General features: G+C 35.7%; 1 protein-coding gene across 1 annotated transcript; it reads left to right on the top strand.

The window, feature by feature from the left end:
* Positions 1-133: 133 nt before the first annotated feature.
* Positions 134-26,168, top strand: LOC130729933 (probable polyribonucleotide nucleotidyltransferase 1, chloroplastic). The gene is made up of 25 exons (XM_057581785.1): positions 134-605; positions 2,005-2,073; positions 3,338-3,444; positions 3,554-3,596; positions 3,811-3,894; positions 4,946-5,010; positions 5,374-5,530; positions 6,124-6,180; positions 6,857-6,970; positions 8,301-8,567; positions 11,368-11,439; positions 13,315-13,428; positions 14,430-14,522; positions 14,947-15,125; positions 17,541-17,724; positions 18,864-18,911; positions 19,156-19,228; positions 20,196-20,269; positions 20,358-20,465; positions 20,562-20,656; positions 23,422-23,485; positions 23,789-23,842; positions 23,930-23,971; positions 24,972-25,418; positions 25,802-26,168. The coding sequence occupies exons 1-24, from the start codon at positions 327-329 to the stop codon at positions 25,296-25,298; spliced, it is 2,769 nt and encodes a 922-aa protein (XP_057437768.1). The 5' UTR covers positions 134-326; the 3' UTR covers positions 25,299-25,418; positions 25,802-26,168.

The following is a 26,168-nucleotide window of genomic DNA, read 5'->3' as shown; positions in this document are numbered from 1 at the left end:
ATAGTAAGTTCTTTTAACTCATTCATATATTTATATGTCTATTACCTCATCAATTGTGAATGCACCGGTACTATCCATCAGTTTATTCTCATATACAAATTGGCACTCGTTATTCACTTTGATGTACATATTCCTAGCTCAAATATGATTGCTTCCCAAATACAAAGCCGATAACCCTAGCCCGCATCCGAGTAAAAAAAAAAAAAACGAAATAGCAGAATCGGATAACGGCACAGCAGCATTTCCTTCTCTTCTTGTCTTCCTCACTCACCACTCACTCCAACAACGACACCAGTAGCAGAATCGGAAATCCCTAACACGAGAAGATGCTAGCATGCTCTAGCAGCACCCTCCATGGCCGTGCCACACTTCACCAACCCTCTCACTTCCTCCTCCCCAACCCGCCTCTCCTCTTCCCTACCCGCCGCTGCTACCGCTTCGCCGGCAAATGCAAGCTCCGTTCTCTCTTTCCCACCACCAAAGGTGGTCTCGGCGGCTTCGCTGTCAGAGCTTCCTTGGAGGATCCTTCGGTGGTTCCAGAGTCCGCCGTCGACGTTGGTGCCCCGCAACCGTACTCCGTGAAGATTCCTGTTGGTGACAGACATGTAAGTTTGATCATACAGATGTTGTTTTTGAAGGTTTCTGCTTTGTCTGGGAGTGTTTCGTGGTTGTGTGTGTTCTGTTTGGGGTGTGGATTCTATTCAAATGCGTGTGAACTTTGTTTCTGTTCACGCTTCTGCTTGAAATTGTTTATGTTCATGTTTGTTTTCATTGGATAGAGTTGAGTTTCTTGTCATTTGTAGAAGTTGAATAAGTTTTCCCCATCTGTTTGTTGACATTGTTTTGGTTTATTTCTCTCATCACTCATTTCCTTAATCTTCAAAAATTTCAGTTTAGTTTAATTTTTTTTGGAACATATTAGAAATTGAATTTCTAATTTATCTTCATTCATTATTTCAAAATACTCAAGAAGTAAGGTTTCATGGTCACTAAAATGGAAAGTCTCTCGTGTTATGTCTTCATTTGATCCTTCCGCGACTTGGGAAGAAGAGTGGAGGAGGATGACACTATGTCAATTGTCAAGTGTTTTGCGATGGTGTCGGCATAGATTCACAATTCGCATGAGGAATAAGTATAAGTTGGTCATAGTTGTTGGTAAAATAGTGAGGGCTTGGAGTAGCTCTATAAACTTACTCCATGAGTAAGTCGAATCCTCCCATTAGAACAACTGTGGGTCATGTCGATTCTTGAACTTAAAACTTCAATGGGTGCCTCATGGGTAAGTCGACCCCAGGTGTTCTTCCTCTTGAGCAACACGAGTGAGACTCCAAGATTACCTTATCTCCTCCTTTCTCGTTCGACAGTTGCTCTGCTGCTCTCCTCCTTTCTTGTTTGGGTCTCATATTGACTAGAGATATGGCTAAATAAGCCCTTAAAAAAGGGTAGGGCAATCCTTACCCCTGATAAGTTATGTCTAACCCAAATTCTAAAATGGTATTAGAGTAGTCAATCTTAGATCCAATGCTGTTCATTCGAACTCAACCCATCATGGGCCAGTTTGAGTGAGTTGGGTTGGCTCAAATTGACAATTCTACAAGTCGAGCGATTCCATTACTTTTTGTTCATAAGGGCTTCCTTACTCAATAAATGCAGAGATGGAACACTTTTGTTATTTCTTTTTTTTGGTGTGGTAAAGTTGGTTTCTATTTCTTCCCAAGATTATGAGTGCGTTGTTTTGGCTTTCCAAGACAGTTTTTCCAAGTGGTCCAAGTTGTTGGATTGAGAAAAAACATACTCACATCCAATTCAACCTGTAATCAAACGCACTCAATGCCTTTGATTTTGATCACAAACATTTTTTTGGTTCCAAATAGCAAATCTTCTAATTTATTGTGTTACTGTTAGTTTTGGGGAGGCATTGTTTCAAAATTATCTCTATAGAGTTCAAAAGACACATTTATATAGTGGTTTGATTTACGTGTTAGGTTTTGTGGCATTCTACAGATTTTGGTTGAGACTGATCATATAGGAAGACAAGCAAGTGGTTCTGTTACAGTTACGGATGGGGAGACTGTAAGTTCCCATATTTCTTATTCTGATTAGTTTATCTGCGATTGTTAAATTGCCATTTATGAATTAATTGATTGCTTTTTTGAGAGCCAGACTGTTTAAGCTTAAAAAAATTGGTTCTACTGTACACTTTAGATGTGTGTGTATATATATATAATTTTTTTCTTCAGAAGCTATTATTTTTATGTTCTAAGAAAAGTAAAAAATAACATTGATTTGGATAGTTCTTTAAAAAAAAAATACATAATTATTGTCCTGAACCAACTATCACAAAAGCCTGAGCTATTGGGTGAAGATACATGAATTATTTTTATATGTAGAATGGAGGGCACTCGGATTGTATACTAGAAACTACTCATGGGGAAGCCTAAGTTGTTAGGTGAAGACACATAAATTATTTTTTTATTATATTTCTAACACGCCCCCCCTAAGATGCCAACCAATATTATTGTCAAATAATCAATTATCCCAATAGCTTAGGTTGTTGGGTAAGGGCCACAAGAATGATTTTATATTATATTCTAACACACCCCCTCATGCAAGAGCCCACTTGGGCTTGAACCATGGAGAATGCACTACACACCTACCATGTGCTGAAATTCCACTTTTTATTAGAATAATGGAGGGAAACTAGGATCGAACTCTAGACCACTTGCTCACAAAGGCTTTGATACCATGTCAAATAACCAATTATCCCACAAGCTTAAGCTGTTGGGTAAGGGCCACATGAATGGTTTTATATTATATTCTAAAATATGCTTCTTTTGTAATATAGAAAAGCAATTTTAAAAAATCTGTTGTTCTGTGATTCAAAATGTACTGGGTTTTCCTTTTTTTTCAAAATAGAATAATGAACACTCTGCAAATAGATCATGAGATTGCTCAATTAAATCATGTACTTTTGGCCATAAAATGATAATTTTCTTAATGATTAATGAGTGATACCTTAGTGAGGGTTAAGGTAAGGTCCAGATACGTGCTTTTGACCATGTGGAATATTTAGCTGGGATTGGAAGTTGGAACATCGAGTAAATTAATATCTTGCTCTTCAGGATGGGAATTTATTCTAATGATAATTCAATCTTACCTACCTATGATCAATATTGCTATTGAGTATATATTGGTATTTGCTCCATTTGGTGCCTATTGTTATTTATTGAAGAAAAGTATGACATTTGACATTGTTTTAGGATGCAATCAACAGCAACTTATACATGAAAAACCCAGAATTTGTTCTTTGAAAAATTCATGTAGTTGTTTATTGCAGATTGTGTACACAACTGTTTGTTTGGATGATGTTCCTAGTGAGCCATCAGATTTTTTCCCTCTTTCTGTGAATTATCAAGAGCGATTTTCAGCAGCTGGTCGCACTAGGTATGCTTTACATTCATTAAAAATATTTCTTTTGTATTTCCTGATTCCATTTTACTTCTTGCATGAAGTAATTGATCTTTGGTGTTTAATACTTAATTTTCTTTTTCAGTGGAGGGTTTTTTAAACGAGAAGGAAAGACAAAGGATCACGAGGTATACTCTCTTAGTCATTAACTTTGTTGCAAAAAATCATTGATCAATTCAATTTTAATTAGTATTGTCTGCTTGTCATTATTTTCAATTTGGATGAATTTGGTAGCATACAATATTTGTGGACAAAAAAAGGAATCTTAATAAAATGAATATTTGCCAAGGGTTTTGTTTTTGAACGTATTCCTTATGATTGATTGCCATCTGTTGCTTGCAGGTGCTTATTTGTAGATTGATTGATAGGCCTCTGCGTCCTTCTATGCCTAAGGGCTTCTACCATGAAACTCAAATATTATCTTGGGTATGGTCCTTATATTTCCCTTCATATAATTTTATTCTTTATGTGTCCACTTCTGTTAGTCCTCCTAAGTTTTAGTTTACTTTTTTTGCTTTATGGGTTGATGGTTCGATTTCATTAAAATCAGATTTAGCGAATGTGAACAATGACCAATTTATATGACAAAATATGTGACAAGTGTAACACCTATTAAATTGATTAATAAATAAATTATCGAGAAAAATATTGGACCAAGAATGTTATTTTACTCAAATTGAATTAATTTTTTTGATAATATCTGTGTTTTTTTTATACTATCTGTTGATATTGTTGACACATTGTCAATATTATTATTATCCCATGCATGAAGTTTGGAATAGGATTCGGTTACTATTATAATGTATAGCAGTCCCTAAAACTGGGGTTTTACAACCTGATTTGTAAATATTAAAAGCTTATAAAATTTGGGGCTGGGAGGTGTTCTCTCAAGCAAACCAAGTATATTTTAAATAAATCCTTTTCTAATTATAGAAGTTTCATTAGCGTCACCTTAATATAAATATTAGAAATTTATATGCTCCTCACCAATTAGTTTTATGTACGTCTTGATAAATTAATAATAATTAGCTAAAAATTAGTTGATCAAAGAGAAGATTTAAATTTACTAAAACACTTACTCATTATTGATTAAATTAATCTTTTTTTTTTTCTGACCATTGATTACAAAAACTATAGATTCATAGTTATGCAAAAATAATAAATATTTGTATCCTTTTCTTTTTGGCCTTCATCGAAGATGTTAGTGAATACCATAAGTTGCCGATGGTAATAGAGTATTACTAATGATTGTGAATATACAAGTATCTGTTGAAAATGCCAGTTAGAGAGATAACCAGGATCAGCACCCTCTGCTTTGTTCTTTGTCAGTTAACAACTTTAACAATGTTTATTTCATTTTTCTGCTAACTTCAAGAATTGATATATTTTTCTTTTCTTTTTTTCTTTTGTGCTTTAAAATGACTGTACCTTTTGGAAAATTCACATGCTATTCTCTACCTTAAATTTCTGCTTTTAGGTTTTAAGCTATGATGGATTGCACTCCCCTGATTCTTTGGCTGTCACTGCAGCTGGTATAGCAGTGTAAGTTGATCAATTTCTTTTGCTGCCAACCCTGGGGCATTTTGACTCATGCACACAATGGCTATCCTTTTCTTTTTAAATGTTAACAAAAAACTCATCATACTCAAATTTCTACTTACCAAAATATTTGATTAAAAAAAATTCACTAAAAGAGGTAAGTACATGTAAAAAGGAGGATAAGATGATAAGATATTCTATATAAGATGTAGCAATAAATCATAAATGCTTGATGCTCTCTAAGACATAAACACATGCAGACACAAATCTAAGTTAGAGGTATTTTGCCAGATACATGATGCTATCTGCATTTGCCCACAAGCACTCTGTGCATAATTATTAATTTTAATAATTTAATTTCCACAGTGCGCTCTCAGAAGTGCCTATGTCAAAAACTGTTGCTGGAGTTCGAATTGGTCTTGTTGGTGATAAGTTTTTAGTAAATCCTACAACTGAGGAGATGGAAAACTCTGAGTTGGACCTCTTGCTGGCTGGCACAGATAGTGCAATATTGATGATAGAGGTAAGGTGAATGGCTTGCTAATGAACAATAACGTGCTAGGTATATTACAATAGAACAGAAGCTGGTAAGCATTTGTAACTTGTTATTCGAAAGAAAACTCTGCATGTATATGCCTTGTTATAGTGCAGTGCAAGTGCTTAAAAGTTAAAACCCAAAAGGACCCCATTTTTAGTTACTGAGATTTAATTTAACTGGATATGTACATTTGGAATGGGACCTTAATTTTGAAGTAAGTTTATTCATGCAAACAAATATAAGAGGAAGTTTTACATCATAAAAATCTGATGTGTTTGTAATCCATATCCACATCCAGTACATAATATCATTTTTTTTGAAACTAGCACCCATCACCTGGTAAAACATGTTTTTCAAAATTTTCCTACCCTTGCAGTTTTCAGTATTTTCATAGCAATGAACTGCATCACTTACTTTCAGCCATGTTAAAGGCATGTTGCAGGATCTGCATAGATGTTGGTTGAAGAAGCTGGTGAAACCATAAACTTTCCAGAATCAAATATATATCAATCATGATTCTTGGAACTCTCGTAGTTGTGCTTCCATAATGGCTAAACTGGTATAATTTTTCATTGCAGGGTTATAGCAATTTTCTTCCAGAAGAGAAGTTACTTGAAGCTGTAGAAGTTGGTCAGGTTGTTAAGTTATAGTAGTTCATGGATAAGCTTACAAATCATTATTACATGTTTCTTTTCCTCCCAAAAGTCATACATGCTTGTGCTCTCTAAATATTATTGGCTCTGCAAACATAGTGTAGGATTATTTCAAAACATTTCTTAGACCCGCCCTTCTTCCGAATACGTCTCTATCTATATTATTAAGACCTTCAATTCATTTTTTGTCATGACCCAACTATCTCAGATGGTTAAGTTGTTGGGTGAAGACACATGAATGATTTATGTTATATTTCTAACATGGCCCCCTTATGTGAGAGCTCATTGGGCTTGAAGCGTGGATAATGCACGTACCCCACCTGTTTTTTGCTGAAATTGAAATTTATTTGAATAGTGGGGGAACAAGGATTGAACTTCAGACCACTTGGTCATATAGGCTTTGAATGATTTATTCTATTTCCAATATTTTCTATAATTATTATGCCATTGGGCCTTGAAATTTGCAAAAGGTGGTATGGTTGGTATATGAGAGTAGTCACTTGCTTCCCTAGGGGATTTAGTTTAAGTTATAATGTGGTTGACTTGCTTTGCTTTGTTGATGTTCTCTTTTTTGAGTGTCAATTGTTTTCTTTGATGGTTTATGTTCAACTCGATGAAATTATCTATGCTTAATCTTTTGACTGTTGTCTACTGTCAGGATGCTGTTCGAGCAATCTGTAAAGAGGTAGCAGCTTTGGTCAAGAAATGTGGGAAACCAAAGATGTTTGATGCCATCAAGTTGCCTCCTCCTGAGCTTTATAAACATGTTGAAGTACACTTTGCTGTCCTATATCTTTTTCTTCTGTTTCTTTAACAATAAAGCCTTTGAATTGTTTATGATTTGTGAATGTGTTTGTACTTTGTATGAGATGTTATTCTCTCCTCAATAGTGCCTATTTCTGTAGAAATTGTTTTCTTTGTTTGTACAACTTAATAGGATGAATACCATTGGCCTTTTCAAGGACCTGGCTAAGATAACCCTGCTAAAAGATCAAAATAGGGCCAAACAGAAACCTTAACATAATATTCCATGCAGGAACATAAGCCAAACAGAGGTGAATAGCTACCAAACAGTAGCGAACTGATCATATAGCGGTAAACTGCAAGAATGTTGTGACTTTTTAGGTCCCTAATTGACTAAAGATATGACCAAAAGAAGTCCGTACAAATGTCAAGACATCTACCCCCTTGTACTATTCAAGCTAACTGCCTAGTCAATTCTGTAACTGTTGTTTACCACTTAACTAATTCTGTAATTACTCTAAATGCTTTTTCTCAACTTCTTTTGTTCTTGTGTCTTGCGTCCCACCTCCAAACCCTTGAAGTTCAACCTTGTCTCAGAGTGAATAATGGGGATTCTGGCTGGACATTTTCCCATATTGCTTCTCGGACCCGAGTCTGTACATCTACCTTTCCTCATCCACTTGGATTGTAATCCTTATACTTTTACGTGGACAGTTGCATATGGACCAAAAGTTTGGCCACGTCAACTCTTTGATTCCGTTGTGGATGTGTGCTGTTTGCACTGGAGTTAGTTGTTGAGTATATTGGACCTGTATTCCTTCTGTGTGCACTATTATTTGAATAATTGGTTGGACCAGTTGCACTCCTGACTGGGCTCAAAGATGAATAGCCTTGAATCATGCTGGTTATGCCCACTGGAACTGCTTAATAGACCCCATTCAGGGGAAAATTTCTTCACCTGGGTCCAGTAACTTGTTCAAGCTCGGGATGAGATTCTGGTAGGTGTTTGGAAACACTCTGCTCCTCTTCCAATCTTCAATCAGATTTATGGCTTTTGTGATGTTTTTGTGTTCGTGTGTCTGCACTCAGATTTCACTTTATTCCTCAATCGCTCTAAAGAAATTACCCCTTGAGCTGGTTCCTCATAAGTCTCCAAAATTTCCTATGATAATGACAATGTTATGTGGTGGGTGTGATGTTTTTTATTTATTTTTGAAATCATTCTGTAGTCGTGTTGGCTCATCTGTTGATATTGATAGCTTGTTGCATTTACATGTGTGTATAAAGGAAGTATGCCTTAACCTGTGTAAATATTTTGTAACAAAATGATCGAAGCTGAAGTGAGTGGTAATGTGCAGGAAATCGCTGGTGATGAGCTGGTAAAAGTTCTTCAAATTAGAAACAAAATACCAAGGAGGAAAGCCCTTTCATCATTAGAAGAAAAGGTTATTAAGATACTTACAGAAAACGGGGTTGTCACAAATGATGCTACCCAAAGGAGTAATACCGAAACAATTGCGGAGATTCTTGAAGATGAGGATGAAGATGAGGAAGTTATTGTTGATGGTGAAGTTGATGAAGGTGATGTTCATATAAAGCCAACTGCTCGCAAACCAACCCCGTTAGTAAGTACTAAGTTTTTATTTTCTTAATAATAATGATATATTTAAGTGATACATATATTGGTATCTTACGTCCAGTACTCTTTCTGCTTATGGTATTTTTTATGGGCGTTTCCAGGTCAGACATGCGGACAAAATAGGTTGCAAAATGAGCATATTTTTTTCTGTTTCATTTTCTCTGCAGTTTCCTTGTGCTTACTAGGATTACTCACCGTCCTCTTCCACTCACTTCTATTTTAATGAATCTCTCATAATAATAGGTGATGCATATAGGTAATACACCCGTTATAACTGTAGCAGCGAGTGTGATTGTTACTTCTCTGTGAGTCTGTGTGTGTTTGCAGTTGCACTACTTGCCATCCCATCCCATTCAAAGTTAAATTTCAATACATGGTAAGAAGGGGCCACTAGATCGTCTACGCACAAACCCAATGGGGCTCTTGCATGAGGGGACGAACTAAGAGATGTAATTAAACGATGCATGTGTTCTTAACAACTTAACGGCCTCTTTGGTTTGAGACGAGGGTTGAGATGGTGGTGTCTAGTAATTTGTAAGCATCCTAGGGCGTCTGGTTATTAGGAGGTACAAACCCTTGAAGTTCTGCATTGTGAGAGTGTGTTTTCTTTGCCAATTCTGGTTTGTACCAAAGGGGGATTGTCCATATTCAATGCAATGAAAATATAGATTCGTATCAACTGGTATCGAACTCTGATCTTGAAGCTGTTGGTAATGGTTTGAGGGGGGTGGGAGGCATATCAGTGAAGAATCCGGGAGTTGTTCAAGTTTCATCAATAATGGAGATGGAGTTTCTTGTCATTCTTGAGGAGATGAGAAAAGTAATTGCAAGTTTAAGTAAGGAAGGAAAGGAGATGCTGGCGTTTGAAAGAGGGAATGCTTATTGGTGGCTTATCAACGTGGAGCAGCATTCCTCGTTCAATTATTCTGCTTCATCTAGTCAAGCCACTAGCCAACTCTTCACTGTCACATCTTCCATCCCTCCTTACAAGATTCATCATATGCTTATCCAATCCAAAAATGGAATAGTCAAACCTAGACTGCACCCTGCCCTTCTCCTTACCAATGTGGAACCTAGTACTGTGAAGCAAGTCCTGGCAGGACCCCATTGGTGTGCTTCCATGGCCGGGGAATACAATGCACTTCTATGGAACTGCACTTGGACTTTGGCTCCTTCCACCTAACTGCTAGTCCATAGGCTGCAAGTGGGTCTTTTGGATCAAGGTAAATCTTGATGGATCCATCAACAATTATAAGACGTGTCTTGTTGCCAAATGATTCCATCAAGAGGCTGGTTTTGATTACATAGGGACATTCTCTTCTGTAATCAAACTGGTTGTCGTATGCATTATTTTAACTCTAGTTCTCACCTTTCAATTCAGCATTTTCATGTAGACCTGCAAGTGGCAGGTGTTCTCACCAAGCCCCTTGGCTTACTGCCTTGCGCTCCAAGTTCACTTTTTGTGATGTCCTCTTGATCTCACATCCGAATTGAGCCTGAGGGGAGAGTGTGGGATAAGTTATGTTGTCTCTTACTTAGAGTTAGTCAGCTGTAACGGAAGTTAATTGAGTCAGCTAAGTGTGTTAGGGGTTAGTTACAGGCCATTAAGCCTTGCTCATCATAGAGCAACATCATATATTCTTGTAGCACAAGCATTCAGATTCAGATAATATAGAATTACATTTTCTAGATATCTTTCATCTCTTTCTCTGTCTCACTCTCTATAGAACTAGAATATGTCCCAAATTCAATTTGACGCTTGTTAGCATTGTGCTGCCAAAATATAGATATCTACTTGATCTCACATCCCAATTGAGCTTGTTTGGGGAGTGTCGGATAAGTAATGTTGTCTTTTACCTAGAGTTAGTTAGCTGTAACTGAAGTTAATTGAGTCTGCTAAGTCTGTTACGGGTTAGTTACAGACTGTTAAGCCTTGCTCATCATATAGCAATTTCATATATTCTTGTATCACAAGCTTTCTATTAGAGTACACTATGTAACGTGTAAGAGAAGCTACTGTTAGTTAGCTTGCTGACTGTGTATACAGTCAGCTAGTGTTAGTTATGATTAGCTGTCATAGTTAGTTATGCTGAGCTGTCATAACAGAATCAGTTAGGATTGTTAGCTTGTTCAACAAGCTAAGTGCACTGCTATAAATACTGCAGTAATCACTTGTATCTGTAGCTTTTACAAATCAATGTTAATCAGTTTTTACAATTACAGTTTTCAACACTTTCAGATTCAGATAATATAGAATTACATTTTCTGGATATCTTTCATCTCTCTCTTTATAGAACTGGAATATGTACCAAATTCATTTTGACACTTGTTAGCATTTTGCTGCCAAAATATAGATCTTCTCTCTTTGGTGCTCAGGTCACGGTTGTTTAAGGGGAATTTCCATTTCCAGATGCAAAGATATTGGCCAGCTTTGCTATATTTTTTTAGCCTCTGGCTTTATTTCTTTTAAAATTTCTGTTTGGAGGATGTCTTACCCTCTTCCTAGTAATATTTTATCCTCTCTCCTCATCCAGGAACCAAGGCAAAAAAGGATATGACTCATGTTTTCGCTTCTCTTGTTTTGTGCTTACTGTGGGTCAAGTTTTGCTAGGAATATACATTATGTTCTTTCTGATTTATTTTCCAGTGCGAGTTGCATATAGTTGTTGCTCAGTTGGTATTTCTCGATTGATGCACATATAATGTCCTGACCTCTTCTATGCCACTGTTCTCAATTAATTTGGTTATACCTTTTAATATATATCTATTGTTTTCTCTTCTTACAGTTTTCGGAGGTAGATGTGAAGTTGGTATTTAAAGAAGTCACATCAAAGTTTTTAAGGAAGCGCATAGTAGAGGTATGAACACTTGTAATAAAATAATTAAGATTGCTATTCAAACATAATTATTTGAGCTTATTTCTGGCTTAGTGGGACTTTTGTCAAATGGTCTCTGAGAATTCTGTTTTCTTCATGTTGATATTATTTGATAATATTTTTGAAACTGATATCCTATATGGATATTAGAAACAAAATCTGTCATATTTAGGATGCAAATCAAACCCTAAACCTTTAGGTTTGGGGTACCAGCTTTATAATCAGATTTGATTTAGTCCCGAATTATCAAAGCAGGCTGAGAGAGTTTTTCTCAAGTTGAACCAATTAATTGAAGTTTGTATCAAAGCATCAATTCACAGAAAATAAAAAACTGCCTTATCACTCTCCAGCCAAGTCAAACCACCGTGACCCACTCTGGAAAAACACACCTGCAAGGTTCAGTTAGAGTTGACTGAACTGTTCCCCGAGGTCTCTACCACCATTTGGAGCCGCACGTGCCCTTTCCTGCCCTCATGGGCAGTCACATGTGCGCAAATATCTGCATGTGTGAACTGCATGCACTGAGCAGCTTTTAACAGCGACGCTTCTATGGTTGTTGAAAATCTTCAACTGAATTTCATTGATTGAAAAGATGATGAATACATGAGAGATTACAGTATTTATACTATGAGATTTGTTAGCTTGCAGAAGAAGCTAACTCTAACTAACCTTGACAGCTAAGCTTTGACAGCTAAGCATGTAACTAACTCTCTAACAAACCTGCCAGCTAGGCACAACTAACTGAACAGAACACAGTCAGCATTTACCTAATGACACTTAACAGTAACACTAACATAGCAGTAACTATATTACTCTAATAATGGTATTGCAATACCATAGCCTAAGAACCATATATCAACAATGGCATACCAGTCCACAACCCTCAAAGCTCAACCCATTTATCTCCATTTGGTTCCCCAATGGCTAGTGAATTTGAGTCGTCTTTTATGACTTCCGAGAACTCCAGAAAGGGGTTGATCTCTGTTGCATTCTATGGTATTGCAACTATTACATCTGAAAAGTTGAATGGCAAAAATTTTATGGACTGGTATGCCATTGTTGATATATGGTTCTTAGGCTATGGTTTTCTGATCACCTAAAAAAGAAGGTTAATGACACCCTTGCTGAAGATAGGGAGGATTGTTGTTCTTAGTACGCATTAGAGCATCAAATTCATCTTTCATTGCAGCCAAACCACCTAGGATGATTAAGAGCTAATTTAGTATTGGTTAGTTCAGCTTGTGGGAGTAACAAGGTGGGAACTAATCTGGGTCTAGCAATTTGGAAGTTGTTGAATATCTGTTAAGATTGAGTTTATTATTAGTCTTATCTCACAGAGAATATTTTCAGATTCAAGTGAAGTAAGGTGGGAAAGAGGGATCTGATGGTGATCATGAGAAGAGAATGCTACAGTATTGCTTGTTTCAATTTAACATATTTATCTGCGTGCTAATTTTTTAGATAAACCCTACTTGCGGTGGCTGTAAGGGGCATAGTTTCACGCAGATGCTCTTGACATCCTCATGAAAGCATGATATGATGTTGCTCTGATTTCTAGTAATGCCTTACAAAATTTCAGTGCAGAGGTTATTCAATTAGTCTAGACCTTTTACCACTAGTATTTATCTTCACATAGTCTTCTAAGCAATCCGTGCCGATCATTTAAACTTTTTTATGAAACATGTTATCGAACCATGCACTTGCCTCCTTTTAATAGCTTTATGTTTTGGGTTTGAGTTGTCTTTAACTAACAAATGTAATTAGTTTTGTAAAATTTATGTATTTAGAAGCTTATCTGCTTGATGGATACCAAATAAAGGATCTATACTGATGATTTTTTTTCTGTGCATGTAACAGGGGGGGAAAAGGAGTGATGGGCGGAAACCAAACGAAATACGTCCAATTAACTCTAGATGTGGGCTATTACCTAGAGCACATGGAAGCACTCTTTTTACAAGAGGCGAAACACAGGTTTAAGGCAGATTTTTTTTTCTCTCCAAATTTATGCTTGGATGATTTATGATGGTGTGTTTATATGCTCCTGTGGCAACATAAAAGTGCCCCTTTTCTTTGATAGTTTTGTCGAATAAAGAATGATTACGAGTACAAAGGAGGAGCATAAAAACTAATAGAGCAAGTGCTCTTCAGCTCATTAACAATCTTTGCTTCACATTTGAAGATGCGTTCGCCCATTCCTCTTCAATATTTGTCCACATTAACCAACTTGGATATAATTTAGAAACTAGCTACTTGCACTGCATGTTGTTTTACTCAGGTTATTCCAAACCTTAGAAGGAAGGAATTCTGTAGTTTTCACAGGCTTGCTGACAATGCAATAGTACATTATCTGTTGAACCTCTTCTATATTTTTTGGGTACACATAATACTTAGTTACTTATACAATAAAGTTTCATTCACACTTGAAATCCACCAACACTTAGATAGATTTAGGAAGAGAATAGAGAGAAATGAGAGATATAATGAGTGATCTGATAGGAAAAAGAGAGATATAGATAGGAAAAGAAACTTGGTGGAAATGAGATGGAAGAGGAAGTGTGGTGTGAATGAATCAAAACCCTTCCTTATATTTCTGAAGTTTTCCATGTTTAACCTACTGCTCTCCATTGCTGTCCGGAAAAAATGAACAGACAGCATAGGGAGAGGATTGCTTCTCCAAACTGTTATTCATGGGTGCTAGACACCCTGGTTGGACTTTGTTGTTGTAAGAAGTTCATATTAGTAAAACCATGTTATTTTTCTTTCTCTTCACCCAAAATTATGCCATCAATTTTGGATCTGGTCAAAGTCTTACTTTTGCGCAATTTGGCTTACTAGTTACTATGAACATCTCATGATTACTAAAAAGGAAGTAGGTTTTTTTAATTTTATTTTTGTATTTTCTAAGTTTGTCTTTTGTACTTCTCTAGTGATATTTATAACTGCATCCTAAATCTGCTTTGTCTATTTGACAGTCACTAGCTGTTGTTACGCTTGGAGATAAGCAGATGGCACAACGGATAGACAATCTTATGGGTGTTGATGAATTCAAGAAGTTCTATCTGCAGGTCTTTCAGAACTTGACTACTTTTATCTTTGTATTTGTGTGTTGTGTCTATATTGAGCATTGTCTTTAAGAACCCAACTGGACTAGCTGGCTTGACTTGTGAACCAGTTGTTTGTCAAGTTTTATTCATAATTGCAACTTTAGATAATAACAGCCCAGACAAAAACACGCTGAACATTCAGCATGTCTGACCTGTCCTCGGTTGATAAAATGGCGCTGGCAGTATCAAATGCTCAATGTCACCATCAAAATAAAATCCATATTTGATGCATAATTTTCTTTGTATATCTGCCATTTTTATCTTCTGCATGCATATTTTTGCTTGCATGTGCATGGAAATTTTTGGTATCTACAAGTTTATTATAATTTTTTTACAAAAAATGTCGGAATGCAAAATGAAGTGACTAACTAAATAAAATTTGCAGTACTCCTTTCCTCCTTCATGTGTTGGGGAAGTTGGCCGGATTGGTGCGCCAAGTAGACGAGAAATTGGTCATGGGATGCTTGCTGAGAGGTCCCTAGAACCAATTTTGCCTTCTGACAAAGATTTCCCTTACACTATACGTGTTGAGAGTACTATAACAGAAAGCAACGGCTCTTCAAGGTGAGTTTTTATTTCTTATTTTAAGGTCCAATGCGAAAATTACAACATTCTTTAGTTGTTTTAGAATTTGGATCAGTGCTAACTCTAACCCAAAAGCTTGTTCAGGGATGAGGATCCCTCTACCCTTTACAAGGACTTATTTGGTTGTATATCTAAGCAATATAGGATCTTAACCCACCCTCCCCCTTCACGCCCAAGGCTGGGCATCTGGAGCTTGAAGTTTGTAGGAATGAACATCCGCGGGTGACCCATTTATGAGTGGCTCAGTAAATAGATCTAGGATAGGCTTTGATACCTTCTAAGAATTTAGGTTATGTCTACCTCTGCCCCAAAAGCTAGCTTATTGGTGAAGATTGTTCTACCCTTCATAAGGATTTATTTGGCCATATTTCTAATCAATGCAGGACCTTAACTCCAGTGATCGAATGAAATTGTATCTGTTAGGAGACACATGTTTTGGTAGTTATATATTATTTCTCCTGAAACTTGTGCATATATATCATATGGATAAGATTTGCTATAAATAAAGTTAGCCCGAAGAGGCTGTAATGAACTTAATTAATATATTTGCTAGATGATTGGAGTTACCAAAGCCAATAGTATTATCTTCTGAAAGGACTTTTTTTCTCTAACTAAATTGAAATCATGAAAAACTGAGTTGAAAACAATATGTACATTAGCCTGTTTGTCACAGATTAGCTTCATTGGCCTCTTTCTATTTAATTTCTGAAGTAATTGCTTTAACTGTGTAAGTTCTGGTACTGCTTTTGCCATAGCCGGATTTTGCCATTTAATAGCAACCTCATTATGCTTGATGTTTCTCACTATTATATGAAACCAAGTTACCTCCAATTAACTGAAAATATCCTCAGGTTGAGTGCTTATATGATGGTGATCCAGCCCAATAAACATCTGAGTAACCAAGAGAAGATATCACCTTAATGTAAGCTGTATATTGAATTTAATCTCAGACTAAAACCATTGAAAGACGGGAAAACATTTTGAATAATTTTTCAATAGAAATAGACAAGTAGTGTGAGAAAAAATATTATCAATAGATGTAACAAAATAGTGAAATATTGTCAAGTAGTTTGAGTACAGTATTTAAATTGACGAAAGCAAGAGGAACTTGATTTAGGTAGAAGCTACACATATGTTTTCGCAGGACTCATGTTCCAATATTGACACTTCATTAAGACTAGGTACCAAGATTTTGAAACTCTATGTACATACATGGAGCCTCCATATATTTGACTCATGATTGTACGGATTTACCTAATCCAACAAAAAATATTTAAATGACCTTTCATTGTATCCAAACAGAATTTAATATCATATGCATAAGAAATATTCAACATTCCAACTTCATAATAAAGCAAGCCACAGTTAAAAAGTTCTGGACATCCTGTAAGCAACCAATAGAATAAATCAAACCAAGATTGGTTCATTACTCAGTGTTAGAATTAAGTTACATTGATTTGTTGAAAACTCTATTCTATGAATCTCATTCTCATTGATTTTCAAAGTTACTGAATACAAGAGTGAATACAGTTTATATAATGAACACTCTAGCTTGTCAATCAAGCTAACCAATCTTAACAAACTCTAACAAATGCAGTTATGACAACTCAGCATGACAGCTAAGCAAAACTAACTTTGACAGCTAGCATAACTAACTCTAAGACTGACTGTATACACAGTCAGCTACTTAATAGTAACTTCTACTACACGGTATGTGATGTACTCTAATATGATTCAACTGGGACTACATTATTCTTCTTCTTATTCTTCTTCTTTGGGCTTGTACTCGTTTGTCTGTGTCTCAGAGGCCTTACAACTTGCTTTGCCTTGGCTTGTACTCCAGTGGGAACATTAGTGGTCGTCGAACATTAGTTTTGAGGCTGGCCGCGACGAGCTGGGAACTGGGATTTACAATATAGGTTTTTCTCCCAAAATCTGATTTAAGTATCATCGTTCGAACCAAAAAAAAAAACTTGATGGCTAAAGAACATATCCTTGATAGATGAACACCCGTGGACTAGCATAATTTAGATTGATCGTTTTGTTGGGTTCATCCTGTTTTGACGAAGTCCATATTTTTGGAAATTTACATTGTCCATAATCATGGTTTTGTGATGAGTAAAGAGCACAAGTTGTCGTGGAGTTGTGCAGTTGCTATTGTTTAGAACTTATGTAAATTGCAAATTTAAATGTCACGGCTTTTATGCATTTGGCGCATCATTATTGCTGTTTTGGGAAGATGTCATATTCTCTCACTTATGAGTTATGACATGCCATTTATAGTTTTGCACATGACAGTATTGTTGTTCTCTTTACTTTAGTAACTTTGCTTTCAGATATACCAAATACAGGGCTTTTAACCTTGTTATGTTTAATATCATGTTTTTTTTATAGCATGGCTTCTGTTTGTGGAGGTTGCTTAGCATTGCAAGATGCTGGGGTTCCTATTAAGTCAGCGATTGCTGGAATTGCGATGGGTATGGTACTGGACACGAAGGAATTTGGTGGAGATGGAACTCCACTTATTCTGTCAGACATAACTGGTTCTGAAGATGCGTCTGGAGATATGGATTTTAAGGTTTTATTTTACTTAATTGAACTTATCATAACTATTTGTTCATCTTTATTTCGAAGAATTTGACATTTTGGAGTTAAATTGGGTTTCTTGTGTATTTTCATTTCTACTTTGCATATGCTAGAGTGATACTTAGTTCGTCTATGTAATAGTAAAATGTAAACAATAAGCTTCTCCAACAAGCTACTGAACCTGAGCCTATATCAAGGCACAGTGTATTCTGTGTTAGTTGGGTTGAATAATACAATTCCCAGATTCCGTTACATTTCTGTTTTGTTAGAAACTCTTTTATGATTTCAGAGCCTCTATGTCCAAACGGCCCAAAGTTCGATCCCTGCCGCCCCCAATTCTTCTAATAAAAAGTTGAATTTAAGCACATGGTAAGTGAGCCTGTGCATTTATCCACGCTTCAAGCCCAAAGGGCTCTTGCGACTTGCTAATTGGGTAAGGGTTACCTGAATGGTTTTATGTTATACTCTAACAATGCTCAATTTTTAGTCTATTTGGCCTTGCTGCTAAATAGTTAGGGCTTGTTTAGTGGTCAAAATAGAATATGGAATGACAGCATGCGAGAGTTAGATAAGAGTAGGATATGATGAGAGAAAGATAGACTTTTATCCTATGTTATCTTATCATGTGTTTGAAGCAGTGTTGTTAACGGCGGAAAGCCAAGAACATGGCTTATTTGACAAATTACTCATGGCAAATGGCAGAATATCAGCCATGGCAGCTTGCTGGAGTTGCGCCATGGTGCCGCCATAGCCGATTTTGACAACAGTGGTCTGAGAGACTGATAATGGTAGGATAACAAGATAATGTATAAATAAATAATAAGAAAATTATTAGATTTTCTTAGAATAAAATTACGTATTTCCTAATTAACTTGTTTTTTTCCTAACTAGTTGGGTACCCTTGACTATTTCTTGGGAATTACGGTCAAACGTCTCCCTAGTTGTTCATTTTTGTTCCCCAAAATAAGTACATCACAAGTCAAGTTTCTCTGGTTCACTCTCTCATCTTTCTTTCACTTGTGCTTGGTTTCTCTAATTTTGTTACTGGTTTTTTATGTCAAACAATATTTGGTTATAATGATTTTGATATCATAATGCTACGAGAGATATTTTGACAATAATATAATACAGGTTGCTGGGAACGAACATGGCATAACTGCATTTCAGATGGACATTAAGGTGAAATAGTTTACACATTTTAATTCTAATATATTGATGTGCTTTTTTTTTCTTATTTATGTTCTGATTATGTAAAAGTAAAACTACTCTTTTTTTCAAAGTTAGAGAATGTGTTATTTATTAAATATTATTTGATATCTATAAATATATATATTTTCATTCAAGTCCTTCAAAGTAAGTAAATAAGTAAGTTATATAATATTTGATATCTATAAATATTTATTAATATATATGGGTATTACAGGTGGGTGGAATTACTTTGCCCGTCATGAGAGAAGCACTTCTACAAGCTAGAGATGGCAGGAAGCATATACTTGGTGAGGTTTAAAATTGAAACAAAACTAAGACATACTTCATAGGGTCTAAAACTTGGAAAAAATAAATATAGTGCAGTTGGTGAATTTGTTCATTTTCAAAGCTTTATTCTCTCCTTGACTTTAATGCTAAGATCAAATAGTGATTATCATTCTTTTTTGGAACTAGATCGAACTGTATTTTTATGGTAGAACTTGACATGTTTCTTGAAATTAGAGGTAAAATAGAAAGAAGTGAACATAAAACTTGGCTTCTGAAAGACATGAAAAACTTCAAATTCCAGAAAATTGGAATTGGTGCATACAGATGTTTGGGGCTAGTACCAGTAAAATTCCTTGGAGTCTCACACTATTATGTCAAAATTAAGATGATTCCACAAGAAAGGTAGGAGTCTGTTTTACTTAAAAATAAATCTGATGTATTTCGTGTTTTAAAGTTGGAAAGTAGAAGCTGAAAATCAGACAGGATTGTAAATCAAGAGTCTGAAATTCAGCAATTAGCGAGAGTATGATTCATTTGAGTTCAGGGTTTTTTCATAGAAAATGGAATTAGAATGATCAAGACCATGGTACACCTAGCAAAGTTATGGGGCTTTTTCACAGAAAATGGAATTCGAATGATCAAGACTATGTTACATGGTACACCATAGCAAAATGGTGTTCTAGAAAGGATGAGCAAAACCTTGAACCCGGCTAGTTGTATAAAGATCCTATCTGGCTTGCCCAAAGTATTTGATATATTAAACACAACAGCTTATCTATTAAATGGAGGGCTTTTAGATTTTGATTTCCTAAACAAGCATGGTTGGGTAAAGGAGGTTTATCTTTCACATTTGAAAACAAGGTTATCAAACTCGAGGGTTTAGATAATCTCGTGGAGTGTCCACTCAACTTGTAAGCTTGTAAATATGTTTGGTTGTTCTTGAAATCCTAAATATGTTTGTTTTTTCTCTCCCTTTTCTTCTGTTAGGAGAGATGATGAATTGCTCGCCCCCTCCAGCAAAAATCCTTTCCAAGTATGCTCCTCTGATTCACATTATGAAGGTTTGTTTGTTAATTTTCCCCCTCATTGGTTATCGCTCAATCACCCTAAAATATAATGTCTCTCTCACATCCATCATTTTTTTTACAGGTTAGGCCTGATAAAGTAAATCTTATAATTGGTTCTGGTGGGAAAAAAGTGAAGAGCATCATTGAGGAGTCCGGAATAGAGGCTATTGATACAGATGATAATGGCACGGTATGAGAACAATCAGCTTTGTACATGGTTTGATGTGATTGTTAGAATCACTCTTCTATTGGTACACAATAAATAATTCTTCTGTGGCTTTTGCAGGTGAAAATATTTGCAAGGGATTTGTCTAGTTTAGAGAGGTCTAAAGCTATGATTAGTAATTTGACAATGGTTCCGGCTATTGGCGATATATATAGGTATTTGGCCCTTTGGTTTTCTGCATACATTGGTCGCTTTCAATACTACTGTGAGTATGTTAGAAATCCTAAGTTAGAACCACACACCACAAAACCTTAGGCTTAAGGCAATGGGTGTGTTGAATATATGTTAAGATTTAGTTTATTATTAGTGTTATCTCATAGAGATATAGTTAAGATTTGTTTATCTATTTTAGATTAGTATCTATTTAAATAGAGATAATATCTATTTAGATAGAGATAGATTTAGATAGATTTAGTTTCTTTTTATCTCTTTGTTACTCTATATATATTGTAGTCTAGTCAAGTATTATGAAAAATACAAGTAATATTTTCATCAAATTCAAGTTGGTATCAGAGCAAGTTTCAATCCTACCGCTGTGAGGGGGCTCCTCCCCCGTGAGCCCCCTCATGGTGACTTTCCAAATCTCTTTGGATTTATTTTTCGTACTTTGCTTCCGTTTGTTAGTTCTAGCCGTTTTCTTACGGCCTCGTTTCTTTCTGATTATGGTTCCCTTTCTCTTGGAACCCTAGTGATCCTTGTCACGTTCTTGGCAGTCACCATTGACGTTCAACACTGTCAACGTCCCTTCACTCACGGCTTCACTCCTGGCGTGTGATGTTAACGCGCCGCCCTCCAAGCATCCTTTCGCTGTCGTGATTGCACAGCAAGGTCGTCTTCCCCTCTTGGTGCTGTTCCAGGGGTCTTTTTGCCCATATCCAGAGTATTGTTTGCTTTTCTTGGAGGCCTACTTCAGATTTTTCTATTTATGTGCATGTGTGGACTTACTTTATCGTTATGTGGTGGTAAAGCTTCAGAAGAGGTTTTTGTTGGATCTTTCCTTTCTATTTCATCAACAGTAGTGGTATTAAAGTTTTTGATGGAAAAGAACGCTACTAATGCCCTTCATCTTGTGATTCTCCTATGATTTCTTCGTCAATTTCCTTCTTTGCCAATTCATATACTGAATATTCGGTGTAGAAACCACAAAAAAGATCATTGATCATTACATCTGTGGCGATTTCTCAAAATCAGTTTTTCATAAATTAATGTGTTAACAATGATAAAGTGTTCGACCAACATCATTACAATTCTAGTTCATGACAAGGTTGAGATTTTCTTGATGCAACAGTTTAAGCGATTTCAGATTTCGCAGATTCACCCTTTTTTTTTCCTACTGTGCGAAAGGGGCAAAGTCTTTACCTACTCGTTGGAAGTAGGCGCTGAAGGGCAATTTCAAGCCTCAACAACTTCTGATTACTGCATTTGTTTGTGTTTGTCTTTAATGGTACATAAAAGTTTTCATGTTGCTTTAAGCAGTGGTGATATTAGAAGTTTCTGATGATGCCAGAATGAAGCACCACGTGGCTCTTTGGTCCAGTCCAGTTCTCAATTAGTGTGTTGGATTGCTCTTGGTTTTGGTTGGCACAATTGTGGTTTTAGAGTTGGAAAAGATTTTTGGATTGTTTTTGGGAATTTCTCTCTCCGGCAGCAGCAGCTTCTCAAGTTAATTATTTTTGTTACAAGCTATGCATATGATATATATGCTCTAGCTTGAGGGGAAGTGTTGTGTGAATTTCTCTCTTCGAGATGCTATTATTATATTGATCTAGGCTGACTTTATGCAATTTGGTTTGGTTTGGTTTTGAAGGTGACAGTGTCACCTTCGTTTGTTTTGTCTCGATTGTTTGGGTTTGGTTTCAGGGCTTCAGCTGCTAGTTGCGCTGGCCCACTCTCTAGTTGAGAGTTATTGGTTCTGGTTTTAGGGCTTCAGCTGTGAGTTGCGCTGGCCCACTCTCTAATGTTTGAGAGTTGTCTGTGTCAAAGTTGACACCATTGTTTGTCTTAGAAGCCATTAATTGATTGACTTCAAGTATGTTTTATTTATGTGTGATTGTTGTTGGTGAGTTCTTGCTTCAGCTTTGTTTTGTTTTCGGGCGTATTGTTGCTGTTTTTTCGCCCTTGTTTGCTAGCTCAGCTACCCTACGACACTCCAGAAGAATTGGTTTTTGTCTTGCATCAATTTCAGCCAGATCAATTATGAGAAGTTGTCTTTTGCCGCCATGAATTTACTAGAAGTTTGAAAGGTTATTCAATTCAGAGATTCGCCAAGACCGTCATTATTAAGGGATATCTATTACGATACTTTTCTTCTTGAGTTCGATTTGTTACAAGCTTAAAGCTAAGTAAGCTGTAGCTTGAGGGGGAGTGTTGAATATATGTTAAGATTTAGTTTATTATTAGTGTTATCTCATAGAGATATAGTTAAGATTTGTTTATCTATTTTAGATTAGTATCTATTTAAATAGAGATAATATCTATTTAGATAGAGATAGATTTAGATAGATTTAGTTTCTTTTTATCTCTTTGTTACTCTATATATATTGTAGTCTAGTCAAGTATTATGAAAAATACAAGTAATATTTTCATCAAATTCAAGTGGGTGTGTGTGTTTTTTATTATATATGCACTTGTGCACTTGCTAATCTTGGCAATGTGGGACTTCTTTGAGTCACCACTTTATTATCTCTATTAGAGTAAACATTTTTATTTTAATTAAAATAGTTGGTAAAATTGTGTGAAAATTTGAAAGTAATCCTAAAGAGTGAAACATGACCTAGGGACTCACAGTGCACACGTGATGTACATTACTTACTAAATGCTTGTGAAACAACACTACTTTTAATGATGATCTTTTTTTATTGCGAAAGAAAACTGCTCATCAAACTTCTATATATGTATTATTCTTCCTTCTATGTTTCAGGAACTGTGAAATCAAATCAATAGCTCCATATGGAGTTTTTGTAGAGATAGCTCCTGGACGAGAGGTACATACTTCCACCAAGTTGCCAAAAGCATAAATATTAGAAAAATGTAGTTTTATCTTTGCATGTTCTATTTCTTGTTTGTATCTCATAAATGCTTTAGAGCTGATATTTCGAATTGTGGTGTTTATACTTTATAGTTACTCTGATGGTTAGAAAAATGTATGTATTTGCTTTCGAAGTTTTTATTTGACTTGAGAATGCTTTAAAAGGTTTTAAAAGAAAAAAAAAAGGTGATTTCTCTAGAATGAAAGAAGTTGCAAGCTGTGTAACTCATATTTGGACATGTCTTATCATTTTATGTAGGGACTTTGCCATATTAGTGAACTGAGTTCAGGTTGGTTACCCAAGGCAGAAGATGTAAGCGTCTTCTTTTGATTATTTTTTCCTAAAAAAATCATTATGTGTAAATAATGGTAGGATAATACTTCACTTACATTCTCCCAGGTTTTCAAAGTGGGAGATCGTATTGATGTAAAGCTTATAGAGGTATGTCACACTCATTTTACTATTTGTCAGCTTTAAATTATGTTCAAAACTATCAGTTGTTCTGTACCCAGGTTTTAAGGGGCTTACGTTTTTCTTTTTTGTAACTTGATGGTGATTTCATCATAGCGGAGCTATTCCTCACATTTGATATTTGTCCGATGTGCTGTGTTAGATGTTCACACTTGAGGGCATTTTAAAAGCGCACAATATTCTATAGCCAGTTAACTAAATAATTAACCTGACTGGTTTTTGTTTTGCTTAGTGTTATGGAATAAAAAGTAATGATATTAATGTGTTTATGTAATTGTAGTAGTATAATTAGATAATTAGGGTTAAGTTATTTATGAGCATCATTTGAGAGTAATTACTCCTGTCTTATGTTCTCTGTTTCTCTCCAGAAGACCCTACTCCTGTTTTATGTTCGCTGTTTCTCTCCATTAGACCCTTTCTCAAAACTAGCATACTACCTGTGGTATCAATAGTACCACTAATTATTTTAACTAAATTTACGTGCAACCAATCAAATGATAGTTTAACATAAGCGCTAACAAAATTACTTTACAAAGTACTAACTGATTAAAAAAATTATTTTGCTAACTACTGAAATTAATCATTTATTAGTTGAATTAACCACTTTCATTTTGTGTTAACAACTTACCAACTGACTATCATTCTTTCACTAGGTATTGTTCTTGAGACTTGAGAAAGAATTAGTTTTGCTGGATGTAAAATTATTTACCTTATATGATTGCCCAAATATTTATTCTGGGATACAATGTTTTGCTTTAATATTTCCTTCCCCGTTCTTATCATTTGAATTTCTTGCGGAAATTGGTAAAATACGATCAAGTCAACCACCTTTTAGTTAGTTGGATTACTGCCTTCTTAGTATGATATATGTGAATGATGTGATTCCTATGTTCATGGTTTCCCAATATTTGATTTTACCATAAATCATGGTAGGATTCTCTCTCTAAGTGGTTTTAAGTGTGCTCTGCAGATAAATGACAAAGGACAGTTGCGTCTTAGTCACCGAGCTCTGCTTCCTGATACAGATCCAGACAATTCAGATTCAAATAGCCAAGCAAAAGATGGTATAGCTGAGGAGAAGATTGAACAACCTAAGGATAAGATTAACACTCCCAAAGGCGACTCATCTAAAAGGAGTTCAAGGGACGATTCGGCACTTCCATCAAAAAAGTTTATCAGGAGAATGGTCAGCCCTTCCCAGGATAAACCTGTCACTAACAAGGACAAGATAAAGAGGAGTAGCAACAAAGCAGAGTCTGACAAAGATGAAAGTAGTTTGGTTAGTGAAGAGGCGTAAAAAGATAGCCGAAATGTTTGCGAGAAACTCAGCATAGTGATACCTATGAGAAAAAATTTGGTTTCTTATGCACACGAAGGCCGCTGAGGTTGCGAGCTCTTTCAATCTAACAGATGAACGGTATGGCAATCTATATCATTCTCTGCTGATTCATTGGATTGATAATTTGATAATTGATATATATCTTTGCATCCAAATTCTCTGAGTCTTTCCCTGTGAAATTTCTATTTTGATAATATATTATAAATGGAAAATAAAAGAAAATTGTCAGAACTCAAAATGCTCAGCGTTGTGCAGGAACTAGCAATTTGCTAACCACAGAACTGAGGTTGTGTAAAATGAGTTTTTCTACACCTGGCTGGCAGTTGAACTTTATGCATATCTTAATAAGTAATCGCTAACTGTTATACTGTAATTATCTGATCCAAAGTTTTGTTTTCTATAAGCATGTTTTATGATTCGGTGGCATGTTTTCTAATACGGAGCTATGTGCAATGATACAGATTATTGACAGCGATGAATTTTTGGCGCATCTGGGTGCCCGAACCTCAAACATAAGAACCTATGTAAGTCTCACTTTCTAAGGCAGATCTTGCTTGGGGAGGAAAGGTGCAAGAGCTTTACTGTTCGATTCTCCTTTTGTACAGTCTGTATATCTTACTGTAATGCTTCAGATGTTTGTATGCGATGATGAACACATCTCTTTGGGAATTTTGTACGTTTCTTCTCCCGATGATGCCTGTGTGCCTTCAACCTGCCTTTATACCATAGTGTTTTTAATTTTTATAAGTTATACTTTTATTTGAAGTTTATCATTGGCACTTTTCAGATGTAAAATAGTGTATTAAATTATTGTTATTAATTTTAGCA

This window comes from Lotus japonicus, chromosome 1 (genome assembly GCF_012489685.1).
Source record: "Lotus japonicus ecotype B-129 chromosome 1, LjGifu_v1.2".
Taxonomy (NCBI): Eukaryota; Viridiplantae; Streptophyta; class Magnoliopsida; order Fabales; family Fabaceae; genus Lotus; species Lotus japonicus.
This window is presented reverse-complemented; position numbering and strand designations above follow the sequence as displayed.